The 19,106-nt window shown below is 41.6% G+C and overlaps 3 protein-coding genes across 9 annotated transcripts in view; 1 reads left to right on the top strand and 2 right to left on the bottom strand.

The window, feature by feature from the left end:
• Positions 1–631, bottom strand: part of St13 (ST13 Hsp70 interacting protein) — a 39,804-nt gene extending 39,173 nt beyond the window's left edge. The window contains exons 1-2 of one of the 3 annotated variants that reach the window (XM_029569161.1): positions 437–631; positions 167–345 (exon numbers count right to left, since the gene is read on the bottom strand). In XM_029569161.1, coding sequence (XP_029425021.1) covers positions 167–276 — 110 coding nt within the window. In that variant the 5' untranslated portion in view covers positions 277–345; positions 437–631. Of the gene's footprint in view, positions 1–166; positions 346–436 lie in introns of those variants that run through there. The other 2 variants (XM_017801031.2, XM_008844822.2) reach the window with 2 other exon arrangements.
• An 89-nt stretch (positions 632–720) lies between these two features.
• Positions 721–19,106, top strand: part of Xpnpep3 (X-prolyl aminopeptidase 3) — a 63,003-nt gene continuing 44,617 nt past the window's right edge. The window contains exons 1-4 of one of the 5 annotated variants that reach the window (XM_008844821.3): positions 870–890; positions 13,647–13,763; positions 14,788–14,935; positions 15,248–15,297. Coding sequence is in view for 2 of the 5 variants with exons in the window: in XM_008844818.3 (XP_008843040.1) it covers positions 827–890; positions 13,647–13,763 (181 nt within the window). In the remaining 3 variants the exon portion in view is untranslated. The other 4 variants (XM_029569160.1, XM_008844820.3, XM_008844818.3 and 1 more) reach the window with 4 other exon arrangements.
• Positions 6,883–10,232, bottom strand: Dnajb7 (DnaJ heat shock protein family (Hsp40) member B7). Its single transcript, XM_008844825.2, is given in 4 exon segments — positions 6,883–7,050; positions 7,052–7,177; positions 7,179–7,786; positions 10,217–10,232. Coding segments are annotated over 4 exon segments (918 nt in total).

Below are 19,106 nucleotides of genomic sequence, written 5' to 3'. Positions count from 1 at the left end.
CCACCCCCCCCCCCCCACGGCAGACCTCGCCGCGGGCTCTGGGCTGCGACTCCTCCGGGAACCCCTTCACATCCTGGGAGCCTCGACCCGCTGCGCTCCGCCCCACCCCGGCCCCGGTCCAACCGCCCCTCTTCCCGTACCCAACGTTCAGCGGGCCCGGACTCACCTCTCCACCCACTCCCGCAGGAAGCGCATCTCCTCGGTGTGCAGGACGCTCGGGTCCTGCCTACACATATTCACGAAGGCCCGAAGCTCGCTGACTTTGCGCGGGTCCATGGTAGAGGCGGCGGAGGCCCAAATCCAGGCCCAGGCGCTGGCTCAACGTGAAGGAGTGGAAGGGGGCGGCTGCAGCGAAACAGAACAGACTAGAACCTCCCCGGCCGCTGGCTCCACCCCCCGACACGGCCTCGTGACCCCGGGGTCCTACACCCTCCACCTGTGCACTTGCGCACTGTCTAGAACCTTCTAGAAGCGTAGCTGTCCGCGCTAGTGCCTGCGTCGTGACGCAAACTTCCCTAGCCGTGTCCGTTCCTCTGACTTAGTTCCCACGATGGCTGAAGGCCCCTGCGTGGGCGCTTTCAAGCGAGGACACGGAATGGAATTTGGAAACGCCACTGAGCAGAACCAGATGCCAGAAAGGGAAAAAAATGGCCGCCGCACCACCCCCTCCCGAGTGACGTGATGTCATCACCTCGCGCCGCACCCGCGAGCCAGCCTGCTGGAAGGGGTGGGGCGGTTGGCTAGTTTCCTGGCGACACGGCTTTGAGGGCTGGTTCTCTCCCCGGCTGTTTGTCGCTTTCCTTTCCTGACGCGTGTCCACGCGGTCATGCAGTCCCTGCTCTCAATCCCCAAGCTGATTCCCGCTATCGCCAGCCTCCGCGGTGTCTCAGGTTAGAGTCTATTCCTCCGTTTCCCCCCAACCAAGGGCCTCAGGCGCCCCTGAGAGATGCAAGTTGGTGATCCAGGCTCTGTAAGCCGGGGCTCCCACTGCGGCTTCCCCGGGACCCCCTCGGATTTCTGCCTCTTACTGGCCACTCTGGGGAAGGGTGGGCCTTGGGTGCTCTCCGAGAGCCAGTATGCCTTCCGCTAGAGGCACTGTTTGCAAAGTGACTCCGACACAGAAGTTGCACCGTTTATCACCGCACTTGCTAATGTGACAGTGTTGCCGGTCTCCTAGCATTTGTTAGGTCAGCATCAAATCTTTTCAACATCTTTTCAAAGATTTCATTCGAGAGCTGGCTCAAAATAGACGAGAAACACGGTTAGGAGCAGTTCTAATTAGAAAACGTTGGACTTTTCATCGGGACGTGGGGCATGCCCCTGAAACACAAGTAAAGACGATGAAGGAGCCTGGAAACGGGGGGAACCTTTTTGTCTCTCTCTACTCTATGGCAAGCAATCTGATGAACATTAAAATTTCAAGTTAAAGAGTGAGTCCACTATGTAGGCAGATGTAAAATTGAATCGTATTTCAGATGGGGGAGCGAAATATGTGACCCAGAGTAAAACTTGTGTTGGCATATATGTATGCTATTTGGATCCACTGAAATGCTTTCTATGAAAAAAAAATTGCCCATTGCACAGAGCTTGCTTTCTAATCCTAAAGGTTGTGTACAGAAAGCTCTGCCTTGGATGAGAATAAATGTAAATGTACTACAATTCATCAGTTTCAATCACAGGGCACACCTATGACTGAGCTACAACCGGCCTTTTTACTTGTGATCTTGATTTTTTTTTTTTTTTTGAAGCTTTGAGTAAATCCTGATTGATTTCAACTTTGTCTAGATACTGAGTTATATACATAAAGATCTTTGAAAAGTAAATTCTTTATGCTTTGTTTCCAAGGAAGGTAAATTCTGCGTTCTTCTCTCTTTTAAGATTTATTTTTAATTATGTATATACATAATGCCTATGTGCAGGTGCCGTGGAGACCAGAGGTATTGGATCCTCTGGAAGTGAAGTTAAGAGGGGGTTGTGAGCTGCCCAGACCTGGGTGGTGGGAAACAAACTCAGGTCCCCTGCAAGAGGAGTACCCACTCTTAACTGCTGAGCCATCTCTTCAGTCTCTCACTTAATAAGAGGTCTTAGTAATGCTTGGTAGAGTCCTTTTGGAACTTTTTATTTCGTGAGCTAAAAAAAATGAAGTTTCATTCAGTAGTCCTTGTGGATACATCTTGATCCCTGGAGCTGCTCAGTCTAGCCAAGGGAGATAGACAAGCAACAAATGGTGTTGTGGCTAAGAGTGATCATAGTCTGGACCCAAGTGATGGGACTGCAGGAAAGCCAGGGATGCATTCTAAGGATTGTACTACCCTCCAAAGTTAAGTTTTTGAGTTTCAGAATTCTAACCTTGGGGTGTCACCAGTAGGACTTTGAATATTTGTGGTGCTCTTGGTTATTGTTGTGATGACCCCACCCCATTTTTAAACAAAGTGCATTTATTGAGCAACAGCACACTTAAGAGTCACAAAACACAATGAAAATAAGCAAATTTCTCAGTGTTTTCAAGTTCTTTGAAATTCAGGGACACTAAATGCTAGTATTCGCAGGGATTCTCAGAAATTTCAAAAATCTGATTTTAAACATACTTCTAACAGGCTGGAGAGTTGGCTAAGAGGTTAAGAGCAGTTAATGCTCTTCCAGAGGACCTGAGTTTAGTTCCCAGCACCCAAGTCAGACAGCTCACAACAACCTCTTAACTCCAGCTCTGAAGGATCCGATACTTCTGGCTCCCATGTGCACATACATGGACAGGCAGACATACAGATGTGGTTTTAAAAAGGTAAATAAATCTGGGCCAGGTGTGGTGGTACACGCCTGTAGTCCCAACACTCAGGAGGCAGAGACAGGTGGATCTCTGTGAGTTCAAGGCCAGCCTAGTCAGAGACCCTGTCTCAAAAAGACCGAAAAAAAAGTTACATAAATCTGAATAAAAAAACTAACAATCTTCAGCCTGTTATTTGAATAGCTAAAATTGATTAAAGAATAAGGTACACTAAGTTTAGTAGTTCTTAAAAAGAACTACTGTCTGGGGCTGGAGAGATGGCTTAGCGGTTAAGAGCACTGACTGCTCTTGCAGAGGACTTGGGTTCAATTCCCAGTACCACATAGTGGCTACGAACTGTCCTTAACTCCAGTTGCAGAGGACTCTGACACCCTTTTCTGACGTCCATGGCATTGTACAACGTGCCTGCGCTCACATGCAGACAGTACACTCATACACATAAAATACTAATAATAAATAATTTTTAAAAAGAATTACTGTCTTTAGGGATATTCAAACAATTTAAAATGCAGATCTCCCAGTAAGGTAGCCCCTCATGGAATCACATTTTTTTAATATATTTTTAATTTCTTGAGAATTTAAAATGATGTATTTTGGTCATACTCACTCCCACTTCCCTAATTCCTCCCAGATCCAGCCTTATCTCTCTGTCCCACCAGCTATATGTGATTACCCCTCTTTAGAAATTGAATATTTTGGGGCTGGAGAGATGGCTTTGCCATTAAGAGCACTGGCTGCTCTTGCAGAAGACCCAGGTTCAAATCCCACCACCTACATGGTGGCTAACAACGGTCTGTAACTCCAGTTCCAAGGGGTCCGATGCCCTCTTCTGTCTTCTATGGGCATTGTATGACATGGGTGCATTTACATATATGCAGGCAATATACTCATACACATAAAATAAAAATAAATTTTAAAAATTAAAATGAAATTTTAGAAACAATATTGACTACTGACACTGATTATACTACTGAACCACTCCCCAACCTTCAAAATATTACTAACTAAAGGTCAGCCTAATTAAGAGCAGTTTTAGTGAGTGGAATGTGCTGCTAGCACCATCTAGTCATCTGAGAAGAAGCAAAACAAATTTCTAGGGGTGCATAAGTTGTATTTTCAAAGGTAATTAAGATATATATTAAATCTGACATAGGAAAGGAAGTGGTTTGTTCAACAGATCCTTGAGCACTGAATGAAAGAAGTTTCAGTGTAAAGCAGATAAAAGGCAAATAGTGATACATCATACTAAATGTACTCATGAAAGTCCAGAGGTCTGGAAAGGGGAAATGTGGATACTCCTTAAGAGGGTTTTGATCTTAAGGCTTGAGGGTCTTAAGATGTTGAGGGTCTCACAAAGCAGAGTATAGGAGTCCTGTCAGCAAACAGGAAAGATGAGAGAACTCTAAAAACAGAATCCAGGTACTAAGCACTGTCCTCATTTGATATGGATGGGGAATTTTTTGGAATATGTCCCTGAGCATATTAAGGTGTTATTTCAGAATGAGTCTATGGCCAAATGCATGTGGATAACCTCCCAGTTGGCATCTGAAACAGAGTTGTATTTGTCAGAGTTTACAAAATGTCCATGGAGCCTCTTTCTGTGGTGAGTCTTGGAATTGTTATTTCTCTGCATATTTTGGAAGAAGTTGGGCTTTGGCTTAGAGAGGACCAGGTATATTATATAAAAAAACAATGAGGCTTTTCTTCTAGACAGTGGGAAACCATTTAAAAAAAGTAAAGTATTGGTTAAGATAATTAAATCTGAGCCAGGCGTGGTGGTGGCAGGCCTTTAGTCCCAGCACTCTGAGGTAGAGGCAGGTGAATCTTTGTGAGTTGGAGGCCAGCCTGATCTACATAGTGAGTTCCAGGCTGGCTGGGGCTACAGGGAGACCCTGTCTCAAAAAGACCCCGGGGGCGGGGGCATGGCTGAAGATAATTAAATCTGAATTTTTAGTTAAAAGAAAACAAATGGCCAGCACACACCTGTAATCCGAGTACTTCAGAGATGAAGGCAGGATGACTAGGAGTTCATGTTCATCCTTTACAACATAGCAAGTTACTTTTGTTTTTGTTTTGGGTCTTTTTGAGATAGGGTCTCCCTGTAGCCCCAGCTGACCTGGAACTCAACTATGTAGACCAGGCTGGCCTTGAACTCACAGAAGATCTGCCTGCCTCTGCTTCCTAAACACTGGGATTAAAGGTATGTACCACCACACCTGGCTGCATAGCAAATTTGAGAACAGTCTGGGCTGCATGAGACCCTGTCACAAAAAAAGAGTAGAGGACATGTCATTGTTTTCTTACCTTTTCTGAGACACTGGGTTTTGTTTTGTGAAATTTTTTTTCAACTTTAATCCTGTATCCAGGGAAATAGGTAAATCCTGCTAAATGATACATTTTACATAAATATCATTTAAAATACCCTAAGCTTTTATGGTTTTATTTTCTGAAAATAACTTTGGGTGCTAATTGTCCCCAGTCTCTTGAAGAATGAATTACCTTTCTTCCCCAAATACCTACCCATTGAAAATCAGACAGTAAAAAAGCTATAGTAGTCATTTAAAAATAGTAGATACTCTATAGTTTTTCTTTCTTCTGACTTTCAGTTCAGTACTTCTACTTGGCCAGAAGTGGTTGGTTTTAGTGCTGTTAGATTATTTACTTGCAATTTTTAATACAATAATTTGGAACTGGTTCCCCACTAGCATAGCATGTACCTACAACTTATATTAATTACATTCTAAGATAAAAGACGAAAAGAATATGGTCAATAGATGTTAAAAAGTAAGAGCTTAATGACAGAAAAATGCAAGACACAAGTCACACAGCAACTGCTTTTCAATGCTCAATAAATCAAGCATCTCCAATGTAGCATATCCAAAACTTAGCACCTGCACTCCTGCCTCAGTTAATGGCAATGCCATTCTTCTGTTTTCTATGTGCCAAAAACTGTTGGCCTCGACTCCTGCCATGTCCTCTCTTACATCCTGTTTGACCTGCCTTTTGAATATATCCTAGTCTGAACTCTTAATCATCTTCCACTGCCACCACCTTGGCCCAAACTACTATAACCTCTTACATGGATTATGGCAATAGCCTGGTCCCCCTGCTTCTGCCCTTGTTTGCTTGAGTCTGTTGGGAACAACAGTCAGAGAAGTCTAGTTTGAATATGTCATTCCTGTCCTCAAAAAAACCCCAGTGGCTTCTTTTCTCCCATACAACAGCCAACCTATGCTGTGATGAGGCAGTCCCTCTGTAACCTGAGTTTCTTGTAATGTTTCTGGCTTCATCCATTTGCTGTCTTAATCTGCTGCTCTCACAGAGAATTACTCTTACAGTAATTCATAACATTAATCATACAGTATTTCACGTAACATCCTAAAAGCTCATCTGTGTTGTAACATATGACAAGACTTTCTCAGTCAGTAACCACTAAGCCACAGAGGTAGGCAATGTGACAGGATTTTCTTTCTGGACTGAATATTCATTTGTGTGTGTGTGTGTGTGTGTGTGTGTGTGTGTAAAATACACATCAAGTTTTGTTAATACACTGATCTCTTGATGGGTGTATGGGTTGCCTCTGCCTCTTGACTAATGTGAATAGAGCTGCTGGCAACATGTTTGTACAGATATGTCTGACTGCTGTCCAGTGTAAAAGAAAATACTACTTTAATTTTTAATTTATTGTGTCTTTAAATTGTGTATCAAACGTTCTGCCTTTACTGGGAAAAATTCATGAATAGTTATATAGGCTGAACCTATGTTTTGTAATATATTTTTATCTCCTTATGCTAAGTACATTTTTTAAATGTGTTTGGTTTTAATTAAATGAAAGGATTGAAATTGGCCATAAATGCTCCTGAAGAGAAATTCTGTATACATACAGCCCATAAACAAAAAGTTTAAATAATTCTACAGTTTTCCATGGTTTTAACATTACCAACTGTTACCACAAACTCATATTTTTCTGATACAGCTAATTCATACAAGTGCTGACCAGATGTCCACAATCTTGTTTAAAGCACAAAACAAACGAACTCTTAGTCAAGACACACAAATAGTGGTGGTCAGATGTTATATGATCGTATTGAGTCAGTTTAGCGATTCCTTTTGTTTGACTTCTTTTGCACCTCTCTGTGCTTCTTTTGTTTTCTCCTACCACCTTTGAATCCTGCTGAGAAACTGGAAGGTTCCTTCTTGCTGGTGACCCATGGTGTGCCTTGCTCATTGTTGTCCACAAGGGTGTATTGAGATATATTTGGCGGGGCTGTAGACATTTGGTGAATAGTTGTTGAATGATTGCCTCCTCCAGTTGCATCTTTCTGCAAAGCCTTCTTCATCTGTTACACAGTTTGCAAGAAAGGATTTCAAGTCACCACCCTCTTCAGCTTCTTCTTTCTTAACGATTCTCAAAATTTTTCTTTGCATTAATATTTCTGCCACTAACAGTTTTGCCTGGAGGTGTAACAGATATGTAGTTGCCCATCCCAGTATCATCAAATGCCAGGGAAGAGAATGCAGGAAGGCCCTCATGCCCCGGTGAAACGTAGAGTGTATATCCTGTGTCATAAGAGGAAAGTCTCGAAAAAACAGGATGTTCATGGGACATGGAGAAAAGGGATCCTGTTCCTCAGCTGCTTCTGCTGAAGCTTCTTGGACTGCTTATAAGGTCCTCCATTGAGTCTTCAAAGAAGTGAAATGAAAATAGATTCCTTTCACCAAAAATTCCTTTAAAGACATCATCTGCCTTATGGAATGTGAAACCATGCTCACATTCATCATCAAGATGGCTTCCACCATTCAATCCTTCCTTGTCGTACTTATCACAAATGTCCCACTTTTTGCCATTTGATAATACTTCATATGCCTCAGCTGCTTCTTTGAATTTTTGCTCTGCTTCCTCTTTATTTTCTGGATTTTTATCAGGATGCCATTTAAGTGCCACTTTATGGTAAGCTTTTTTAATGTCCTCGGTTGAAGCGTCTCTCTGCACTCCCAGAACTCATAGTAATTCAGCATGGTTGGACGGATTATGGGAAACGAGCACACTTGGTAGTGAGCTCTGTAGTTTCCCTGCAGCTCAGGCTCTGCTGCTGGTAATAGTGGTGGAAGTGACTGCAAATAGGCACATGTTAACATTAAAGGTACTCTCCACTGCTAGGAGACTTTAGGATTCTGATTATGTGGCAAGCAGAGGTGCAGGCTTATGTCAGCTGCATTATGGTGTCACACTGGGTTAGAATAGGGATTAAGTCTTCCAAATGGAATTACCCTCTCCCAAACTGTCTATGCTATTTCTTCTGTAGCTCTCTGGAAGCCTCAGGCAGTGCATCAGAAACCAGTGGAATTCATTGCTAATAGCCACAGCATCCCTCTTACAGAATCGGACCTCCTGATTACTGAACCTTAATTATATCCTGGTTCTTCTAAGTTTTGGTTTAGAAAAATGAGAATTTAGGAAAACTGAAAAACATATTCAAGCAGTTGACATATTTATCAAAAGACATGTCAGTAGGAGATGGTAATTTAATGATAAGAAAGGCTAGGATGGAGGAAGCGCTAGATGGATTGCGTGAGAGACACCCCAGACTGGGCATCAGGGAAGGCTTGCAGGTAGCCTAATCAAGCTTTCTGTGAACCAGCAATGGGTCATTTGAGATGGCAGTACCTGAGCCTACCTACAGTTTATTATAAAAGTATGGGTAGAAGCCACAGCTGATAGTGCATACCTTTAATCATGGCACTCAGGAGGCAGGGGCAAGAGAATTGCTAGTTCAAGGGCAACCTCTGCTATATAGTACAACCCTGTTTCCAAAGGAAAACGTAGGTAAAGCTCTTGTAAGCTTGCGCTCATGGTGCATTCACATACATGCAGACAAAACACTCATAAAATAAATTTTTTGAAATTTAGAAATATCTTGGAAACTGCATTTATGAATTTAGAATATAATTATTGAATGGCTACTCTGTGCCAACCAGGCAATTTTAGCTACTGGTGATTAACAGTACTAAAAAGATACCAATTTTCATGATGCTTAAATTCTTTTGTAATAGAATACAAACTGGGCATGGTGGTTGGACTTAAAGCCCATTTGATGGGAGGAAACTCGTGTGTGGTACTATATAAACCTAGCTGGAGGGGTCATAGATCTTAGTGAAAACTCCAAGGCTGTCATATCTCTACACAAATAAAATTTCTTACTATGTGCAAAATATGGATCCTTGAATTTATAGCCAGGTATCCCAGTCACCACCCATCAAAGAAGCTTCTTTTTCAAGAGATAGAGATAATTACAGAGTTCTACAACTGGTCACACATAGAGATTATTTCTGAACTGCCCAAGCCTAAGTGGCACATCTAGCATGCAACCTCCACACCTAAGGCTCATGGAAAATAGAACAAGAGATGAAGAGAACACTAATGCATCTTTCAGCCCTCATCAGTGAAGCTCCCTCATGCGACAAAAGGTCACCAATGGCCAAAGCATAGAAAATAAGAGTCTGTAGAGTGTGAGTCCTTGAACAAGGCTCCTGTATTAAAATCCACCCTCCCAGGGCTCAGGGGTCATTGCAGAAGATGGGGCAGAAAGATCGTAGAGCCAGAAAGGAGGTGCCGGACCATACGAAACAGTCATGCAGGCTCCTGAGACCCTTCTCATACAAATCTGCATCAATGGTGTCAGCATGCACAAGGCCATGCAAAGTTAAGCAGACAAAAACCCAGTGAGAAAAGCTGAGCCTGTCAGACTCCGTCAAAAGTTCTTTCATTCATTATTTTTAGTAGGGCTGTGTATATTCTAAGAAAACACTGCCGCTGAGCTGATACTCCCAACCCTAAGTAAAGTTTTGTCTGTTATATGGTACTAGGTATTGAGCCCAGGGTTCAGCATGTGCCCATCACATGCTCTACCACAGAGCTACACCCCCAGCCTTAAGCTTCAAAGTCTATTCCTTTTCTTCAGATCATTCCATTCTGGCCACCCCACTAACATGGTCTGATATGTGCACAGCCACTATCATCTTTTTACTTCTGTAACAAATTACCATAAACTGGCATCTTAAATAGGAGTTTGTTTTCTTATAGTTCTGGAGACCAGAAATCCAAAATCAAGGAGTCAGCGCACCTGCACATCCACCAGAGGCCCTAGGAGACATTCTTCCGTTTGCTGCTCCTAGCATGGGTGGCTGTGTGCTCCTCGGACTGCTGCATGGCTTCCAGCTCTGCCTCTGTGCATATATTGCCTACTTTTCTGTTTCACTCTCTTCTCTGCTTCAGGTCTCTGCTTTTCTCTCATAGGGACACCTGTCCTTGCTTATAGGGCCTGCCCAAATAATTCCAGATTTATCTGAAGATCTTTAATCACATCTGAAAAAGTCTCTTTCCAAATAAAATCAGAGCCATGGATAATGGGGATCTGAAAATGGACTTACCTTTGGGAGTCACCATTCAAGCCATTACAGCTATACAATCATTTTGGTGGACTGAGACAAGCTTTTTTTTATGAAATAGGACCAAAAAAAAATTACATTAGGCAGAGGAAGACTAGTGGCCAGAGAAATTTTCGTGCATGTATATGATAGTTTACTGTGCAAAATTTATTTCCTACTGTGGATCTTGGTCAAAAAAGTTTGAAAGCTGCTACCTAATCAAAACTTCACAAGTGGACGAATAGGTATGAAAGAATTGAGCAGCATGCCAAGCTCACACCGATCACAGAAGGAAGCTGGAACAAGTTTTTCTACTACACCATGCTCCTTTTAGCTTTTAAAAAAAAAAACCATTTTTATTTTATGTGTATGAGTATTTTGCCTGTATATATGTAAGCGCATCATGCATGCAATGCCCATAAAGGCTAGAAGAAGCTGTTAGATCCCTAGAACTGGAGGTTACAGGTTGTTAGTCACAGTGTGGGTGCTCAGAACCAAACCTGGGCCCTCTACAAGAGCACCCAGGGCTCTTAACTGCATCTGTTGTAACATCATTCCTCTATCCTCTGAATTTGTAAAATGCTGGCTTTATCTTTGTCAAGTTTTCAGTGTGTAGACTAGGTATAAAATATGAGAATGAGCCAGGCGTGGTAGCACACGCTTTTAATCCCAGCACTTGGGAGGCAGAGGCAGGCAGATCTTGGTGAGTTCAAGGCCAGCCTGGTCTACACAGTGAGGTCCAGGACAGCTGGGGCTACAGGGAGACCCTGTCTCCAAAAGACCAGAAAAAAAAAAAAGTATGGATGAGGCGTAAAATATATTGTATACATTTCCTAAGCACAGATTCAAGAAATGCCTGTTCACTATTTGTCAGTTTTCTCATTCCCACTACTCTTGATAGTATTTTCATTCTGCCTGGAAATCTATACCATTTTCTCCATTTTTTTTTTTGAGACAGGGTCTCCCTGTAACTCCTATGTAGACCAGGCTGGCCTCGAACTCCTTCTGCCTCTGCTTCCCAAGTGCTGGGATTAAACCACTCCGAGCCAACATTTTCTTTTTTTGTCTTTTTGAGACAGGTTCTCCCTGTAGCCCAGGCTGGCCTTGAACTCACAGAGATCCACCCGCTTCTGCCTCCCAAGGGCTGGGATTAAAGGCGTGCACCACCATACCCAACACTATTTTCTTTTTTGCCATCAAAGAAGCCATAATTTTTCTCATCAGTCTGTTAAGTGCCATACAAACATGAGGACCTGACTTCAAATCCCCAACACCCATGTAAAAAGCAGGGTATAATGTGTGTCTGTATAACCCTAGCATGGGCACAGGGGGACCCCTGAAACTTGCTGGCCAGCCAGTCTAGCCAAATTGATGAGTTCCAGGTTCAGTGAGAGACCTTTCTAAAAATTTGGTGGACAATAACTAAGGAAGACACCCAGGGTCAACGTCTGGCTTACACACACTCCTGGATATGTATGCAGACATATATGAACGCACAAGCATCACACACACACAGACTTCCCAACACTAGGATACATACAACCTCATTCATGCTTCAGGGGCTACAGAAGTCTTTAACTTGATCCTCACTTAATGATATTCTGCAAAGTTTGAATATCTTATCCAGTACTGTGTGGCCTTGTATAAATTGTTTTAATGAGTCTGATTCCTCCTTTATAGCAGAACCGTGATCATGCCTACTTCATATCACAGATAAAAGTCTAGTTGTTAGCCTTGCATTGTGGCTCACTTCTTTAGTGCCAGTCCTCAGGAGGCTGAAGGAGGAAGATAACTGCAACAACACGTCAGGGTTTTAGAGTGAGACCTTGTCTCAAAAATAATCTAATTCTTGGGGCTGGAGAGATGGTTCAGCAGTTAAGAACACTAGCTGTTCTTGCAGAAGACCCAGGTTTGAATCCCAGCACCCACATGGCAGCTAACAACTGTCCATAACTCCAGTCCCAGGGGCTCTGACAGCCTCTTCTGACCTCCATGGGCATTGCATGACACGGGTGCACTTACCTACATGCAGGCAATACACGCATACACATAAAATAAAAATAAAAATAATAAATTTTTAAAAATATAATTCTTTAGTAAACTATGCAAAGCTTTCAAAGGTCTGCTGGAGAACAGCCTACTGTTGAACTGTTCTGTCCCTTCTCCACGTTGTATAGACAGCGCCTTCTGCAATGGCATTCATAAAACCGGCACTCTTCCCTTTACACGAGTAATTTCTGTTCAGTGCAGGCATCACCTACTCCTGCAGTCCCTCCCTACACCTTATACAAGCTTCCCTCTGGCCTCTCTTTGGTTGTACCCTTGTTAAGATGTGATGGCTTCTGTGTGTGAATATGGCACTCAGGTAGGACTGTGATGCTCTATCTTGTCTCCTCCACACAGACTGCTGTTTGACGTCTTGTTCTTATATCTTGCTCATCTTGTGTTCCAGTCATGTCCTCAATAACTGATTTTTTAATTTATCTTATGTGTGTGCATGTATTGCCGACACGTGTGTACATGTACCCATGTTGTACAGAGTCCCCAGAGGACAGAAGAGCGCATCAGCTCCCCTGGAACTGGAGTTACTGGCTGTTGTTAGCTGCCACGTGGGTGCTGAGATTCGAACCTGGGTCTTCTGCAAGAGCAGCCAGTGCTCTTATCTACTGAGTCAACTCTCCAGCCAATAAATGATTTTTAACCTAATGTTAGCAGTACTAGCATGTGCCAACTACGTGTAAGCTTTTTTTTAAATGCGTTATTTTATTGACTGTAACATTGCAAGATTAAAAGAAATAGTGCACCCGTATTTCCTTAGAGTTGACATATTCTCAATAAAAATGTTAGTTGGGGCCTGGAAAGGTGGCACGCAGCAGTTAGAGCATTTTCTTTTCTTGCATAGGCTCTGAGTTTGGTTCTCAACAACCACATGGCAGCACCTAACCATCTCTAATTCTACTTCCAGGTGATCCAGTGTCCTTTTCTGCCCTCCAAGGGCACCAGGCATTGCATGCGGTGCACATGAATACATGTAGGGAAAACATTCACGCACATAAATTGAAAATAAAACCTTTTTAAAAATTAAGGTTTTTCTAAAACAGTTTTAGGCTACCTCTGTGGACTCCTTCCAGGCTCCTCCTTTTATTCCCTTCCTCACAGCTCCTTCATACCTTTATTTTTTTTGTTATGTGTATATATGTGTCCGATATACTGTAGCAGATGAAAGTCTTTACAGATCAAGATCTTATTTCTGTTTCTTGGGCCCAACATAGGCTCTGGTGTAGAGGAAGAGCCTGAACATATTGGAAAGAGGAAGAAAGAAATGGTAATTTGTATTTTGTAAGGATGCAGACTTCTGGGAGTAGAAAAATGTATAAATCCTGTGGCACCTCATAGATCCATTGTTCCATTGTACTCTTTGCTCTCCTTTCAGGATGCATGCCATGTTTACAGCGAAGGTACTCCCTCCAGCCTGTGCCAGAGAAAAACATTCCAAACCGATACTTAGGCCAACCCAGCCCCTTTACACATCCACACCTCCTCAGACCAGGTAAGACCTTTAATTATAACAGTTGTCTTTCTGTTTAGATGTTTTATCTAGAATTATACTATACATTAAAATCTTTGCAGCAGTGGACTGTTCTAAATCTATAAAGATAGCCACTAGTGTGTTGTTAGCACACAGTAACTGTTACTGGTGCACCTGAGGAACTTAAGTTTTAGTTTTATTAATTTAAGCTTAAATGGCTACGTGCAGCTAGCAATGCTGTATTAACAGCCAGTCTAGAACAGTAAATGTAATGGCCTTTACAATTCAGAATAACCAGTAAAAAGTACATATTTTGGGCTGGAGGGATGGCTCAGTGGTTAAGACCACTTACTATTCCAGAGGACCTGGGTTCAATTCCCAGCACCCACATGGTGGCTAACACCCGTCCTTAACTCCAGTTCCCAGGGATCTGATGCCCTGTTCTGGCTCTGTGGACATTGTACTACATGCATGTGTTTGCATACATGCAAGCAAAAAACTCATACATAAATAAAAATAAATGAGTCTTTAAATTTTTTTTTTAAGTGCATATTTCAGGTTTTTTAAAAGAAAATTTCTAATTCTGTAATAGCATCTAGAACTATGTTGATTTTTGTTTCTCTTGAAAATGTTAAATATTCATTTGGAAATTTTAGCATATATATAAGTTGAACATTTACAGATGCTTCTCACTACTCTGAGAAGTCATTGGTTACAATTGATAAAATAAAGATTTATTTCATTATTGTTTTCAGTATTGCTGCTAGAACATGTGTCCACAAAATTGCTCAAATAAGGACTTAAAAGTGTTTCTGTTTTGTTTTTAAGAAGGCATTTCAGGGATGAAATAGGATGGATGTACGTCATCCCAGAAAGGCAGGTAGGGTAAAGCAATTGCTTTGTAGAAAAAAATGGTTTTTGAAGCCAAGTTACTTATTCCTCCCACCATGGAATCAATCTATACTCTGTCTACTACTATGAAAGCACATGTGTTAATAACTAATGCCCTGTAGAAACGTGTTGCTCTTCCACTGTCTCCACTCAGTGAATGACACCAGTATGTCTCTCAGTGAGGACTTCCTTTTGCTGATTCTTCATCAGACTGGAATTCCTGCTGGGAAGTCGGCTGACATTCAGGAAAGGCAGCTCACCACTGAAACACACAAGAAATCAGAGTTTTTCAAAGCTGTAAGGTAAGCATAATTAGTAGTCCAGTTGATATTACGTATTTTTTTTACCCTATCAACCCACCTGTAGTTTTTATTTTTAAAAAAGTAGAATTGATACTAAGTTTTACCAGCTTTGAAAATTACTGATTTCTTGTGGTGAAATTCTTTATGTGGTAAGCTGCATTTCCCAGGCCTTGGACCTCATAATTGTGTTAACCTAAACGGCTTCAGTATCTAGATTTTTTAAAGGAATGTAAATAAATGTATAACATATATGTTAATTTGTAATGCATACTGTTGGTTTGCTTATTTGTTTTTTTTTTTTTTGCTGCGGAGGAAGAGGAATACCTATCCTAATTTTACTCTTCTCCATTTTGAACATTAGGGTAAGTCAGAAAAGGCAGAAATAGATGGAATTTTAAAACGAAATTGTCAGGACTGTAGGTCTAGCTTGGTAGAATGCTTGCCTAGTATTCATGATGCTATGGGTTCAGTTTGGTCCCCATCACTGTGATGGTACACAACTATAATCCTAGCACTTAAGAGCTGGAGGTAGGAGGATCAGGAAATCAAGATTGCGCTTAACTAGATAGTGAATTTAAGGACAGCTTGGGATATAAGAAACTCTATTTTGCTGGGCGTGGTAGCGCACGCCTTTAATCCCAGCACTCTGGAGGCAGAGGCAGGCAGTATCTCTATGAGTTCAAGGACAGCCTGGTCTACATAGTGAATTCTAGGACAGCTGGAGCTACAGGGAGACCGCCTCAAAAAGACCAAAAATGAATGAATGAATGAATGAATGAATGAATGAATGAAACTTATCTCAAAAAAAAAAAAAAAAAGACCAACAGAATGGCTCAGTGGATCATGGCGTTTTCCCCCAAGCCTGATGACCTGAGTTTGATTGAAATCTACATGGTAGAACAACAGCTCGTATAAGTTGTTCTCTTACCTCCACATTTTAAATAAATGGGTTGGGAACAGTGAGATGCTAATGGGGTAAAGGTACTTTTTGCTAACTGACTACCTGAGTTCAATACCTAGGACCCACATGGTAAAAGGCAAAAACCAACTCCGTGGTTGTCCTCTGACCTCCACATGTCAGCTGTGGCACACGCATGCAAGTACACATAAATGAAAATAAATAAATAGTTTTTTAAAAAAAGACAACCCACCGAGATCATCAGTGTTTTGAACTTGAAAGGGACGAACTGGCACGCCATTGAACATGCAGATTTTGCAGGAGAAAAAGTATCTAAAGCGTTAATCATTTGTCTTCCTCTATTTAGAGTTAAGACCTGTGGAACAGACAGGCATGGTGGCATATGCCTTTAATCCCAGCACTGGGAGGCAGAGGCCAGCCTGGTCTACATAATGAGTTCTTGGCCAGCTGGGACTACAGGGAGACCCTGTCTCAAAAAACAAAAACAAACTAAAAAAAACTTGTGGAAATATTAAAATTAAAAGGTTTTTGTTTTTTTTTTTTAAACCGAGTGTGGTGGCGCACGCCTTTAATCCCCCAGCACTTGGGAGGCAGAGGCAGGCAGATCTTTGTTAGTTAGAGGCCAGCCTGGTCTACATAGTGAGTTCCAGGACAGCTGGGGCTACAGAGAGACCCTGTCTCAAAAAGAGGGAAAAAAAAAAAGCTGGTGGTGTTTTTTGGGGTTTTTTTAAACCTCTTTAGTGTAACTGAAGTCAGTGTGTTAAAGTAAAAAGTTTGTCATTTGTTGAATTACATTTGAGGAGGAAGCATAAAAATTTACATCAAGCTAATTTGTAGAGGTGATAAACATTACCGTTGAAATCTACCCAATTACTTTATAGACATACGCAGGTACGAAGGATCCGAGTGCAACCAATTATGACAACATCTCAGTGTTATTAGCAAAAACAATGAGTCTTTCTGTAAGAAACAATATATTTTAAAATGAAATGGAGATCTTTTTTTAATGTAAAAAACTCATTCAATTTTATGTCTTACAGGGCTTATACTGAGTTCAGTATTGTATAACTGTATTAATTCAACAGTGAACCTAAAAATCTTTTGGCCACTTTTGAAAGAGATATATCTTTGCTCTTGAAACTGTTATTGCATATGTTAAAACTGTAATGAAATGCTTCTAAAAAAATTTTAAAAAAATAAAGTTTGTCATTTGTAACTTTGTTTGCTCTAAAAGTTTTCACGCATGGCATGGTTATTGTAGTCCTTACAACTTTAGAAAGTGCATCAGTCTTTTACCTGAGCCCTATAGAGATTAGAAAAGTACAGGATGTAGATAAGCCTCCTTCACCTGTAATTCCACCATGCAGAAGACTGCTGTTGAGATGTCAGTGTATGTGTCTTTATGACCTTCTTCTATTGCAGTGTTTGCCACGTCTACCCAGGCTTCCTACAGGGAAAGTGGCGTAGAAAATAGCAGAATGGCAGAGAGGTAAAGGAGTTCTGTTCTGGCTTTGCTGCCCTAGCTAGAACTACAGAGCTACCCTGACTCCCCAAGTTTGCCCAAGTAGTTTTGAAAACTTTTTTCATTTCCTTAAAGAAATCCAAGTACTGTAGACCATTTCTGTTGTTTATGACAGTGCCATTGGTATAAATATAAGGACTATAGGCCAGGCATGGTGGTGCACGCCTTTAATCCCAGCACTTGGGAGGCAGAAACAGGCGGATTTCTGTGAGTTCAAGGCCAGCCTGGTCTACATAGTGAGTTCCAGGACAGCTGGGGCTACAGGGAGACCCTGTCTCAAAAACACTAAATAAATAAATAAATAAATAAATAAATAAATAAATAAATAAATAAATATAAGGACTATAAAGAAACAGTGTTATTTAGCCCCTTTGATTACTGGCATACCCTCTACTTGTTACCCACACTAAAAATTAAGTAAAAAATGAGTGGGTTTTTGAGCCATCCACTATCATGGGCATGAGTATACTTTGTGTAATGTCTGTGCTAAAAGCACACTTCTGCAGATCTCTGCCATGTTATCATTAGCAGAGCAGCAAAGTATTTGACTCTGAGAATGCTGGAAGTTACCAGGGAATGGATAGGAAGAGTCCATGGGGTGTCTAATGAAGCATCATTTCCAAAATACTATGTCAGTAATATTTTTACATTTCTAAACAAAAATTAGCCTAACTGCTTTCTTCACTTACCTTTTGGTCTCTATCATGAAGTGCAGTAGCAAAGGCAATACAGCTTTTGACACCCACAGTACAAGTCATGCATTGCTTAACGTCAGAGCCATGTTTATAGTAATATATTGAGTTTCATCTATGTACAAACATCATAAAGTGCTCACACAAACTAAGACTGCTACAGCTTTACCAGGCATATTAATCTTAGGAGACTACCATCATGACTTGGGAGATGACTCAGTGGATAAAGCATTTGCAGTGGAAGCCTGGGGACCAGAGTTTGGGTCCTGAAAACCCAAATTAAAGTTGGACAGGGTCCTAATCTGAGGATTAAAGAGGCAGAACAGGGCAGCCCCAGGATAACCTACTGGAACTGGGGAGCTCCAGGTTCAGTGAGAGACCCTGAGAGACAGTGATTGAGGACAACACTTGACGTCAGCTTTGTGCCTGCACACGTACAAATACACATACACACACCATACACCATACATAAATGCATGCAAAAATAAAAAATCTTGAGACTTATCACATGAGTGGTCCATCATTGAGAAAACATTACTGATTCTACAGTGAGTTGTAGACAAATTCCTAAATTTTTGCCAGGCATGGTGATGCACACCTTTAGTCCCAGCACTCGGGAAGCAGAGGCAGGTGGATCTCTGTGAGTTCAAGGTCAGCCTGGTATACATAGTGAGTTCCAAGGCAGCTGGAGCTACAGGAAGACCCTGTCTCAAAAAGACCAAAAAAAAAAAGTAAATTGTTAACAGTAGTTAACAATAGTTGAAAACATTAAAGAGATTATTTTGATGAGATTTTTATGCTACTAAAATGTTATAACATGCAAAAACAAAAAGCTAAAGGCAGTTTGAATGGACCTAGACCATTGAGTGAACTCTGTCAAAGAAAATATACACACAAAGACCCATAGACCTGCATTTTAGGGAGCAGTGGTACTAGTGAGGGTGTGGAAAGGGAAGAGGGAGTACGGAATGGCACGGGTAATGGAGGGCACGTAATCAGTGTAGATGAGATGCAGGCATGGAATGTGCTAATGAAACC

The sequence above is a fragment of the Nannospalax galili genome, unplaced genomic scaffold (assembly GCF_000622305.1).
Source record: "Nannospalax galili isolate Female #2095 unplaced genomic scaffold, S.galili_v1.0 scaffold180, whole genome shotgun sequence".
Lineage (NCBI taxonomy): Eukaryota > Metazoa > Chordata > Mammalia > Rodentia > Spalacidae > Nannospalax > Nannospalax galili.
This window is presented reverse-complemented; position numbering and strand designations above follow the sequence as displayed.